We start from the raw sequence: 12,845 nt of genomic DNA on the forward strand, positions 1-12,845 counted from the left end.
TATTCCCATTAAAAGACAGTATTCATTTCCATCTCCTTGGAATCAGTTCGTTGAGCTACAAACTCAATAATAGTTTTTATATTTATTACATCACCGTTGTACCTAGAAAAGTGTTTGATTTTTCACATAGTAACTATTCATAGGATGTTCTCCTTCTTTGTGTTCAGAAATGTCCTCCCCAAAAGGAGTCAATACCGCCTTGATGTTTTTTCTTCCCAGGATGCACCATTTTGTATATCTTATTGAACCCTGGCTCCTAGCTACATATCCAGTCTATGAGTCTGTCTTAGCCATCTTTGAATCCTACCTCTTAGACATTCATGAATACCCACATATTTATAATATCTGTAGATGGACTTGCCCGGATAGACAAATGCCGAGTCATACCAGATGTAATATAAACAACAGGCCCAGTAATGACACATACAATACTTACCTGCGTCATGCAAGAGATCTCTAACACGTTTGTTTTTTCAGTCATTTATTGAATAGCACTTCTTTAGATCAACTGAGACATGAGATGTGATATCCTTCTGTGATAGACTATTGCTCAATAAATAATGCAGTCTTCTTTAATACCAGTGGTTCTGTGAGATCACAAGACTTTACTACATAAAACTTAAAATGTAAGACATTCCTTTAGTTTCGTGTTGAAACACATTGTTTTGGATTAACAGATACATATTAAAATAAAATGACATAAATATAAATACCATCTCCTGCTATGAATTTGTTGAAGAACTCATCCCAAGAAATGCATGTCGGAAGCAGTGGGTTACCATTACAGAAGTGGAAATATGACACAGCTGTGTCTTTTGGGTTCCTAAATACCACAACCATCTAAAAAACAAACAAGAAAACAGATATGGTATGTTCTTTATAGATAAAACAGCATGAATGACAATTATTTCAAGTAGTCACCTTAAATTACAATTACACTGGCAATCAATAAGAGAGAACATGTCTTTATTTGCCAGGTACCTTGAATTTGTTTTGATCAACAAAGTGCCTTGTTACTTTATTTTAATATATCCAAAGAGATATTTCACATTGTACTTACCTTGTAAGACTAAAAAAATAATATTCACTTTATTAATTTATTCTAATGCCTTCTATAGGTATAAATTAAAGGTGGACTATAGAAAAAAAATCTGTTCATCTATTGAAGTGAGGAGTGGTGTTGTTGATGTGTTATATAGAAAATAATCTGTTGATACATCTGGTCTGTTTCAATGTGAAAATAGTTTCTGTACAGTTCGACAGATCTGAATACCTCACCACTGTGAACAGTGTAGTTACTATACTGCATGAGCAGAAGCTTCACAAGAAGTGATTACATGTTGCTAAATAAGGGAGACAGAGGAAGAGATGGAGGAGAACGAGTTATTACTGGCAAGCTTGCTTGGCAGTCTAAAGAAGAAAGCATAAGGTATGGATATGAGGAATTTTGGGGGTATAATTGTTCTAGAGCACTTCATCCTGACCAATCATTATAAAATAAGCACAAGGGTAGCAGGTCCATAGAATCACAGTAACAGCAAACCTCAGCAATTCATATTTAAAGTAATAAATTGTGTGATCAGGGCAAGTTATTATGTAGTGCTGAAGAGAGGAAACTTCCATTTGGGGGAATCTGGTATTATATTCTTTCATGGCTTCATGCCAAATGTAATGACGAACAGAAAGGCCTTTGTTCTGACAGCTCTGAAGTATTCAGTTAACCTTAGTATGAAGACGACAAGAACAGATGCTCATTTCTAATTATCAGAGGCAGCACTGGATTTCTTTTTATTTTTTCAATAATCATTTTTTATTATTTTTCACAACCATATTACAAATTCACACATTATATACAATATATACAAAATGCTTCCATTGGTTAATTTCACATATATATCAACCTCATGTATTGATCAAAGGTACAGCACTAACAATCAAAAGGAAAGTAATAAAAAAAAAAAAAAAAAAAAAAATTCAACATGAACAAATCCAAGCCAACAATCTGTCTTTTCTGTACATTTTCTATCTAATCTAAGGTTGATTTAGACTATATTCTGGTTCCCGAGAAAAAGTGGATAGTAACCTCTTAAGCCAAAATAATATTAAAAATTTGCTCCCAAATTTTTATGTTGTTGATATTTTTCTTGTGATCACTAATTAACAGTTTATGCGCTAAGATGTGTTTTATTGCCAACAATCTGAAATTTTCCCACGATGTCTGGGCTGGGTTCAACCAATTTGTGGCTATATATAATTTCATTAATAGGCAAATATTCATAATTACAATCGTTTTTGATTTATTTAGATTCTCCGGGGAATATGAAGAATCATAAACTCCCAAGAGAGTGTTGAATTTTGGTAACCCATTTTTGTAACTGCAATTTTAATGAATTCCACAATTTATAAATGCACTTACAACTCCAGAACATGTGAAGCAAATCTGCTGTCTGATCAAAGCAATGTGGGCATATGGGTGAATTCTTAGCATCAAATTTGTGCAAAGTGAGACAGTATAGTATGCATTGTTAAATATCATCAGCTGCGTAAATACCAATTTCTGAAGGGATACGGACTTTAATGTTAATTTAAATGCCTCCAATATCTTATTGTCGTCTGGGAATATCAATTTCTCTCTCCAGTAACTCGATAAAAGAATATAATTATTATACTTCCTCTCTTTTATCAATTTATATGCTGCGGTTATATATTTTCTATCCTGCAACAGCGCTTCCCATAGATTACGAGAAATGATTAAATCTTCCCCTTTCATTTCAAAGTTGTTAAAATAGTTTATAACCAAGTCTTTTAGCTGTCTTACTATAATTAAATAGGAAATAGGGAGTTCTAGCAGCACTGGATTTCATACAGGCCAAGCTGCTTCATAAAATAATGCTCACTAATATGATGTCAGCATATTATTTTGAGGAGCTATCTAAGTAAATTATCATATCAGGCAAGTTGGCAGCAGCTGGACCATATCTCCATTTTATGAGCCCTAGCAGTGATGACAATTTGATGCAGAAAGTGTTGGATCCTGAGATGCTTATTCGTAAGATAATGGCATAGCAGCTTGTTATCCCAGGGATTTCCACTCAGAATAGATATGAGATATCAGCCCAGGAAGAATTACTGAACGTGGACACAATACCTTCTACTCTGGTTAAAGAATGTACACTTCTGACCTCTGTGACAGTGTTCAGCGCAAGGGAGACCCAGAAGTATATGGGTCCTAAACGCAAAGTAGGAAATAGGCAACCAAAGAAGAAAGACTCTTGCCATGATGGTTTCCACTATATCTATTTAACACCAGTCAATGTTTCAAATAAATGAAATAAACTAGTCATAGCTTTAACAAGATAAAAAACAAGTAAAAACATTTTTTTTTCGGGGGAAAGCCCTTTCCACCCTTCATATCCTTGTTTAAATATGCTAACTCCATAGTCAGTTTGTTTGTGTCTTTCGGCTTTTCCTGGTTAGGGGTCACCACAGCGGAACTCTGGTCCGCTAATGATTGGCAGTTGATTTTTATGTACCGGCTTGCCAGGCCTGATGCACAACCTTCAACTAAGGTACGCCCATTCACGAATGTCTCCACGCAGAAGACTCTCTAGCTAAGAATCGAACCGAACAGCGTCTTACTGTGAGGCGACAACGCTACCGCAGCACCACCACCGCGTAACTCCATAGTCAGTAATCTGTGAAAAAAAAAAGAATGCCACAGAAACTTTGTATCACTTATGTGAGTACCTGACAACACTCAGTACACTTTGTGTATGAAACTGGCACACATGCTCACACTGTCAGCTGGCTTATAAATTGTGCAACATTTTTTGCAAGTTTTTACTGCCATAATAATGCTCCTGCATGTTCAGGAATGAACTTATATTATTTGTACTCTTTTATGGCTAAACATTTAACAGTCAACATTACTGAGCTAAATACCTCAGGAAAGAAATGAATACTCAGAAATATTTATCAGTGCAAAACATGCATCACCCTTATTCACAAAGCAAGGATGGACAATGGGTATCCTAAACATTCTGAGTCATATGGGGAAAGGATAGTTCTTAAGAGGCTCACAGATTCTTCAAGTGAAGTTTACTAATAATAGTTGAACCCAAATTAGGTTGGGGGTTTAGTAGGTATTTAACAGGATGGCCACTAGATAAACTGTATAACACCGCAGGGTTGTTGCTGATAGGATCTGTATAGCAGTCAAATACTGATTTTCCAGCCTTTTTTTTTTTAATGTCGTTTACAGCATCAATGTAATTTTGTCAAGATATTTTGCACCTCCCAATGGTGTTGGGGAAGGGTGGTTTTAATGTGCTGAACTCTGCCCGGGATAGGTAAATATCCCCCCAAGCTAAAAAGTTTATTAGATCCTACGAACTCTTAACCTGTTAGTAATGATGAATGGACTAAGAGATGTGTCAGTGGGAGCAGGGTCAGAGAATTATGAATAGCATTTATTACACCCTCCAGAGTAAGGTCAAATAGAACAGACCACCAGCTGGCAAACCAGGTGAGGTGATGTACTCAGGATGTCAGGGTACTCCTCTGCCTGGCTACGTGTCATAAAGCCACGTTTTTGTTGCTTAGGTAGGAGAACATGCTCTTGATTATTAGATCATATTATACGCTAGAATCACAAAGCAGCAAAGCAAACAGAGCTACAACAAAATGAGTTCCTAGTGGAAGACTCCGCTGGCTTGATAAATGTACATGTTTGGTGGAAGTTATTTAACCTACTGCTGATAAATAGCAGCTGTAAGGAGGCTAAGGTGCATCTGCATAGAGGAAGGAAAGTACTAGAAGAAGCAGTGAATAGATTATGGAAAATTCAGCACTATTAAGTGGTTGTAAAGGGTGGCAATAATTTTCAGGTGTGTCTACTTAAAGGTGTACACATTACAAGGCATCATATGGTCCATGTGATCATTTAGCTGGTATTGTTCATGTGTACTGAACTTTCTAGACAAGGTTACTCTTTCCATGTTAGGCACTGTAAATGTACAGGTGTTAGCTGGTATAATCATTATTAAAGAGATTGTGGGGGCTATTAACAATGTGCCAAAAGCTAAGTCCTTGGAGCTTGATGTTATAAACACCAAACTCTTCAGATTCTTTAGGTCCAATTAACACATACAATGATATTGGCATTTCATGGAACCCAAAGAAGGAAACTCTTGCATCCTTTAACATCCACTCCCATAATCAGAGTCATTTCTATACATGGAAAGGATAGATCTCAAGTTGTTTATGGGATGCCCAGATCTGTTATTAACACAGATATGACCTTTTATGCCAAGATACCAGCAAAAGCTTTTGACATTGTCTCCAACTAGATACATATTTACATAAAATCTCATCCTTAGGGCTCTCCAACACTTCACTGCAATGGTTCCTTTACTACATCACAAACATAGCACAAACAATAAATGGAAAAATGATTGTTTCGCCTTCTTGCCAGTAATTATTGGTGTCCCACAAAGATTTATACTGAGGCCCATACTTTTCACCGTATTTATTCATCAATGATCTCTACACTACTATAAAAATACAACCGTAGTTCAGTATGCTGATGACTCAACTGTAATATGCTGTGCCAAAACTCTCTGTAAACTCCAAGGTCTATACAACACTGTTTGTTTTCAGTTGAAACATGACTAATTCACACCTATGTCTAAACCCAAAAAGGAAAATGCTCCTTACCCCAAAACACATCTCTACCAAAATAGCACTATTCACTATCACCTCTGCCAGCAACTCCATGACAGAACAAGTAAACCACACAAAACTACTGGGTCCCAGGATAGACGAGCAGTGAAATTTGATCACTATGTATCACACAAATTTAAAAAAAATCATTACAGAATAGGTAAATTATACAGAGTAGCTACGTATCTCACTGATATGGCTAGAAGATATATAACCTCTATTTTCTTTAGTGCCATCTCTACTCTATGCTGTCTCAGTCTTCACTAACCTTCAAGTCTCACAAGTATTCAAACATGAGCAATATTATAATAAAATAGGCAAATCTGCTACACCTAGAAGAATAAAACACATCACTGTCTAGCATTCAGAGAATTAAACTGGTTAGAACTATCACATCATCTAGCTCTTTCTCAACTAACTACAATACACTGACTTCTCATAAGCCAGAGAATTTCCCAGCTCTTAACTACTTAATACACTACTACTTTATATTCAAATAGTGTAGCTAAACTATAGAACCACATCCTACTACCACTGAAATCCACTCAAAATGCAAAGCCATTTAAAATGAAACCTTCACATATCAACTTAATCAATCTGCTCCTGTATATCCCCCGGATAAATGAGACTACAATATTCAGGTTGGCATATCATCACCAGTACTTCAATAGTTTACAAGCATCTGATACTTTTGTGACAGTGCATGACAGTCTACCTCTATAGTTCTAATATAGACCTATGATAGCCATATACAATTGCCTCTGAAGTTGCTTCATACCCCACCTGTTAACTACCCAGGTTCCTTCACTCATTTCCATTTCTTTGAATTACTAATCACAAATCAAAAGATCTATTATCTGTTTGACAACCCCACTAATACACCTTTTCAAATGCTGAATGTTCAACATCTACTCATGCATAAGAATCTTTTGTACTGTATAGTTCCTTTACTTCAAATCGTTTGTAATACATTTGGGCTTTTCTCCCTGAGGTTTTGACTAGACCCAGTTGGACAAACCCAGTAAACAAAAGCAAAATTAATTAAAATAAAATAAATAAAATAAAATTCAGTGTTTGGATCTAATTGTCTTTCAAGGAATGGCACACAATCCTGTATATACAGACAGCTTTCATGTCCCTTTACAGGAAGATGGGAGATAGTAAAGTCTGGGTAAAAATGACTTTCCACTTGGAGACATCCAGCTCTTAAAAATGTATGTCAGAAATATTGGTTAAACTAATGGTTGTAAATGAGGAAATTATTCTTTTGAGCTGGAACACAGGATATCAACATCAATTGCATAGACATACTGTGACCTTATTAAGTTTAAATTGATTGGCTGCTAAAAAAGCAATCTAAACCAATTGTTTTGCATCATGGATACCAACTGTATTTGAAACACTAAACATTGTAAAATAAATAAAAAAATGGAAGTGAGGTCTTTTGGAAAGGGCAGAAGCAAATCACATAGAAATAATTGGAATTTGTGGGAAAATAATTTAGCAATAACCGATGAGTGGGAGTGGTATATTGAAGATTTACCCATGGTTGGTGTGTTTTCTAGGTTTCAGGAATGTAACTTGTGTAGAGGCTTAGATTAAAGAGGTTAAGTAAGGGTTCAGATAGACCATATTTGGCACTGATAATAAGGCAACCTGGTATACTATGAGGACTCATGGATGAGGTTTTCCTAGTGTTTGAGACGGCTGAGATAACTTGTCCCATAGTAGTTAAAGGGGGTGATTGGGGTTGTGGAATTCATGGAGCAGCTTTAACTGTAAGTGGAGTAAAATGTTTACATTAAATTTGTCAGCTCAGATATTCATTATTTCCTTTGGGTCAGAGTGTGCAATATTATTGTGAACTACCTCCAAACATTTTTGGGCATTAGTTCTTAACTTCTGACTAAGTTAAAGAAAAAATTTAGTCATTTTTGGTTTTAGTGGTTATTTTAAGATCATAGTCAGATTTGAGTTCCCTAATCGTTCCTTTAAGCCCTTTGCTAGTTTGCTTAAGAGTGATTTAAGGTAGGTAGAGTGAGACCTTTTATAAACATTGGGCAATTTCTTTTTCTTGCTGTATTTTTTATTTATATGGGTATTCTACCATAGAGGTTTGTTTTCAAATGTATCATTATATTTGGTGCAGATAGAGACTGCCTTATCAATACAACTATTTAAGTGGGAGTAGAAGTCAGGCACATAAACAACAGTTTAACAATGAATTTATCGGAAGAGTATTACTGCAGAATTTGTTTAGGTCATCAAGTAATTGAAAATGTTTGCTTTTGAGAAGTAAGTAAACATGAGGTGCTTACAGAGGAAGTACTATGAATTGTAAAGGAAAAGGTTACTAATTCATGATTTGATTTAACAAGGTAGGATGATACATGTGGAGATGTACAAGAAGCGGTCATATCTGTGAGGACTAGATCAAAAATGCTGGAGCATTTAATAAAAGCTCAACACAAACAAACTTAGAAAAAACACAAAAATGAAGCTACTCTGTTCAAGTCAGTCCACAGCTCACAACTTTTATTTACAAAATTTAAACCACAACCATAGGCGCCTTTGTTCCATACTAAGTGGAACTTCCTCGGGTAAAATTTACTTACTTACAGGTTTAATAAACAGTAATTAAATTCCAGTCACATGCTAAAAATAATTAAGTCTTAAAGAGCCATTCGTGTAACGTAATAAAAATACAAAATTACAAAGGCCTATATTTAAAGCAGTTTTAAAAAAAATCTTAAAATTTAAAATGCTTATAGGTAATTGGCCTAAAATCCAGTTCAAACCACCTGTTATGAAGTTTCTATTCATAAAGTTATCTTTATAATGCATTCAATTTTAGTACTGAAGCAATACAAATGTGCCTATTTAGTCCTGACAACTTGTATGAAACCTAATGCTGCTGCCAAAATATTCCCTCCTCTCTAAATGCAACTGCTATGGTTTGCCCCTTGAACCATGCTCCACTTATTCTACAACTAAAAATTTAAAACAATATCCCAGAAATTCCTTGATGTGTTTAAAAAGGGCATTAGTAGCTTTTCTTTCCTGATTTCATACAAATGCTCATATATACCTTCATGCAGCTTCCTTTCTGTTTTTCCACACACCAAACCAGTGCTGTTACAATCAAACTTCTTCTTAATGTAAAAAAAAAAATAATACTGCAAATACTGAACTGTTGGCCTACTAAAATAAAATTACAATATTTGCACCTTCCACATTTTGTCATTGATGGATTATGACTTCCTGTTCTACAATGTCCTTTGAAAATGTGCTTAAAATTATTTCCTCTTTTAAAAATAAACCGAAGTTCAGCACCAAGTTTTCTGCAAATGTTAACATCCTCCCTTAACAATTCCCAATTTTTCTTGATAATATACTTAATAATTCCCTCTTTCTAAACTAAAAGTGCTGCAGCACCTATGAGGATTGTTAAGCATCTGTGCAAGGGAGTTAGCATTTATAATGTCAAGGAAGCTTTGGACATACTGACCATTGACAGTGTAGATCAGCCAGTTTATTGATGGATAGTATAAAATAATAAGAGGATCTGTAACAAATGGCAAATTTAAATAAAATAATTTTATCTTGTAGCTGTAACATTGAAGTCCTTGCTCTTATCAAAGGCTGAAACACTGCAGACACAGTCCTGGGAAGCCAATGAAGTCCTTATGTTGAATCAGCAAGCACCATACCTCTCAACCTTTCTGAGCAAGAAATCTGGACAAAGCCATAGATAATGGTGCAGTGTAGCAAAGGTCCAAAAATAAGGACAATTTTAAATGTTGTTAAAAATGTAGAAAGTTGATAGAATAAAAGATTTTGCAATGGTATGAATTTTCTGAAGGGTATGAAGTCTGAAACTCAATGTCTGTTAATAATTTTTGATTTCAGTACTCAATGATTTGTCAAAGACAGGCCAGAAAAAAACAAAAATTTATGAAGAATAGTCCAAAAGTATCAGACAAAATTCAGGATAATCTGTGAAAATCTGGACAGTTGAGAGGTATGGCAGACACCCAGATAGAAAATAGCTTTATAGTCCTCCTTCCTCTCTGTAGTCTTCTCATCTTTAGAATAGCCCAGAAATACTATCCCATGCTATAGTCTAGTAATATGCTCCAAGGACACATTGCCATCTTTGTAAAAAATATTTCCTTCAGTTCATCTTGAATTACCCCTTCTTACATAACTTGTATCCTCTTCTCCCCACTTCCCTTCCTCCTCTTCTCCCCACTTCCCTTCCTCTTCAGTCGCACCTTCCTACTTGTTTCCTAAAAATGAGTTGTCTGGTAACAGTAAATGTGCATACGAACTCTCAAAGATTTTGAAGGCTAGAAGTAGCACAGATTTTACCAAAAAGCTAATGCCCAGATATGTCATGGCGTAAGTCCCAACCCGGGCAATCCTACTATTATACATCATCAATTTTTGTGATTCCATATTCATCCTCCTTTGATATTCTTGCAATTTTCTGTACTCTGTCCTGACTCTTCTTTACTGTCTTGTAAAGTCCTTTGGACATGCCACTATTTTTTTGCTCATTGCAGTCATCTCTATGGCAATTTCTATTCCATAATAACTTCTCACGTTGACTACATAGCATCTTCTACTAGAAGTTTGTGAGCTGGTTGTGAGAATTCAAACTATCAGTGGGGGTGCCTAGCATACGGAGCCATTTTCACTACCTCATTTGAGATGTGATGCCTTTAACAAAAGTGGACAGTGACTGAACTGAAGCTTATAAACTAGCTGGATCAGGGCAATATTTTTGAAAGATACACTCAGTGACTAGTCTTCAAAACAGTTTACAAGAAGATTTCCTATGTAAGTTTAATATGTATTATCAGAAGTCTTGGGCTGGAATTCATAGTTCCACTGTTTGCAGATATGTAACAGGAATCACTGAATCACACCACTATACCTGTATTTAAAAGAGCAAAGTACAAAGAAATAGTGCTGGTTTTTGAACTTCTAAGCTGTGTAGCAAAGCATCCACAGCAGTTTCACATATCTGAGGCTGTGAAAACTGGCAAGAAATGAGTGCAGTTATGTCTGGAAAATTTCTATGTGCGTAAACTCAAGAATGCCATTGTGCATTTTTGACAGGAGAGAGCAGATGAGATCTTGTGCAGATTTCTACAAGAATTTCCACAAGACCTTATGCTGATCACAGCTGAACACAACTGGGCTACAACTTACCCAAACTGTTTTAAGGTTTCTTTTATACATTATAAAGGGTGTCCTTATATGGACAACCTGTTTTGGCTTTTATAAGGTTGTACAGGATGATGAAAGCTAAAGATAGGACAGAGAGAGAGAGAGAGAGAAAAGACAATGGAAACACAGTAAGAACATATTAAGAGGCATTGTGCAGGAGGAAGTTAGAGAGAACAAGCAGTGTGTTTTTATGGGGATAGAACCTCCTTTTTTATTTTTTTAACTAAAGAATGTTGGAGAAGGAAGAAGGACAGAGTGTTTAGGAGGCAGGGTTAGGGAAGAGTTAAGGTATTTTATATACATAAGGTGCACCTTATATATATGGTGCACTATCATACAGTTACATAAAATGTGTGTTGAATACTTACTGATGATATTACTAAGCCAGTATGACAAGACGAAATCTGCAACTTCATCATGTAATGATACTTTAATGTTATAAATGTACATATTATTTAATTTTCTTGACTATTTCTGACTATGTTAATCAAATTGTTAATCGCTATGTAAATCCAATGTAACTACTGTCTGTTTATTTTAAACTGTGGAACTTTTCTCCCTGGGCCTCTGCTGAAAATGGACCTATGTCCAGTCGGACACTCCTGGTCAGCAAATGTAAATAAATAAATAAATAAATACATTTTTTAGAGAAAAACACAGAATGCAGACTATTCAGACAGGAACACTATGGTGGGCTGTAAGTGGAAATGGGAAACAAAACATAGAAATGGCAGACAGACACAGCAGGAAAATGAAGAAAACATTTCCCTGCCTGACGGTCCCCAGTGATGCGGGGGTGGAGGCCTCCACTGGCTTGATGGTTACAACCAATCAGGTCAGTAAGTCTTCTACCCAGTGAAAAAGGGGCTGGTACAGGTGCTAGCAGCTCTCTACAGTCTTCTCAACCACAGCCTAGACCAGGTGCCAAACCCTAGTCTTCTGCCTTACTAGGCTCCTTCCCACCAGGGACCCACAGAGTGACACCACTGCTGTCACCATGTGAAGCTGGTTGACATGGGGAGAAAGTGAGCCTTCCTTTAACTGGAAAGCTTGTAGCTGAGCTGCCCCAAGCACTCCTGGACCTGCAGAAAAATGAAATTCTTGTGTAATAGGAATGAATAATAGCATAAAGTTCTGCACTGAAATGTCATAAACACTCTGCAATGAAATATTGCAACTGTAAATACTGACAACTGCTGTTTTAGTAACAGGCATGATTCACTAGTAAAGTACTCATTACTGATGCGGGGCATTTCCTTTTACTTCAGTGGTTCACTATTACACAGTTACATACAATGTGTGTTGAACACTTACTGATGATATTACTAAGCCAGTATGACAAGATGAAATCTGCTACTTCTACTTTAATGTTATAAATGTACATATTATTTACTTTTCTTGACTATTTGTTATGTTTATTAGGTTTTGACACCAAATGGGCCTTTCTCCACTGGTGCTACTCCCTGTTGTAGTTAATTTCCTCAGGGACTCTAGAGATATGAAAAAAATGCTAAATGGGTGTGCTTTGTTACTTAAAGCAATTCAATATTCCCTATTTCTATTATCTGTAATCATAAACCTTAAGGTATGGCAACACCCACTCCCCCTTCACTTTATACAATAACTCATTGCCTTGTTCTATGAAAATGCAGAGTGAAGAGTGGGTAAAGATAGATGAAGACTGCCAGCCTAGTTAGATAGAATTTTGCAGATAATTCTGTCATTTGTAAATATGAATGTAAACTACAGGCTTGTTGACTTAAATGTAAAGAAACACTGTTGCATGTAGAACTGGAAATAAATGTGGCAACAGTGCAGTAAAGCATATGGTGACCTTTGATGTAGACAGTGATGCCGAAGGGTCTAGATGAAGGAATTTTTGCTATTGT

The 12,845-nt window shown here is 35.9% G+C and overlaps 1 protein-coding gene across 4 annotated transcripts in view; it reads right to left on the reverse strand.

Annotated features, from left to right (window-relative positions):
• Nucleotides 1-12,845, reverse strand: part of LOC122795346 (sulfotransferase 6B1-like) — a 537,147-nt gene that overhangs the window by 97,078 nt on the left and 427,224 nt on the right. For all 4 annotated transcript variants that reach the window (XM_044063677.1, XM_044063679.1, XM_044063680.1 and 1 more), the window contains exon 4: nt 714-840. In XM_044063677.1, coding sequence (XP_043919612.1) covers nt 714-840 — 127 coding nt within the window. The remainder of the gene's footprint in view (nt 1-713; nt 841-12,845) is intronic.

Source organism: Protopterus annectens, chromosome 1.part0 (assembly GCF_019279795.1).
Source record: "Protopterus annectens isolate FY-2018-M chromosome 1.part0, PAN1.0, whole genome shotgun sequence".
Taxonomy (NCBI): Eukaryota; Metazoa; Chordata; order Ceratodontiformes; family Protopteridae; genus Protopterus; species Protopterus annectens.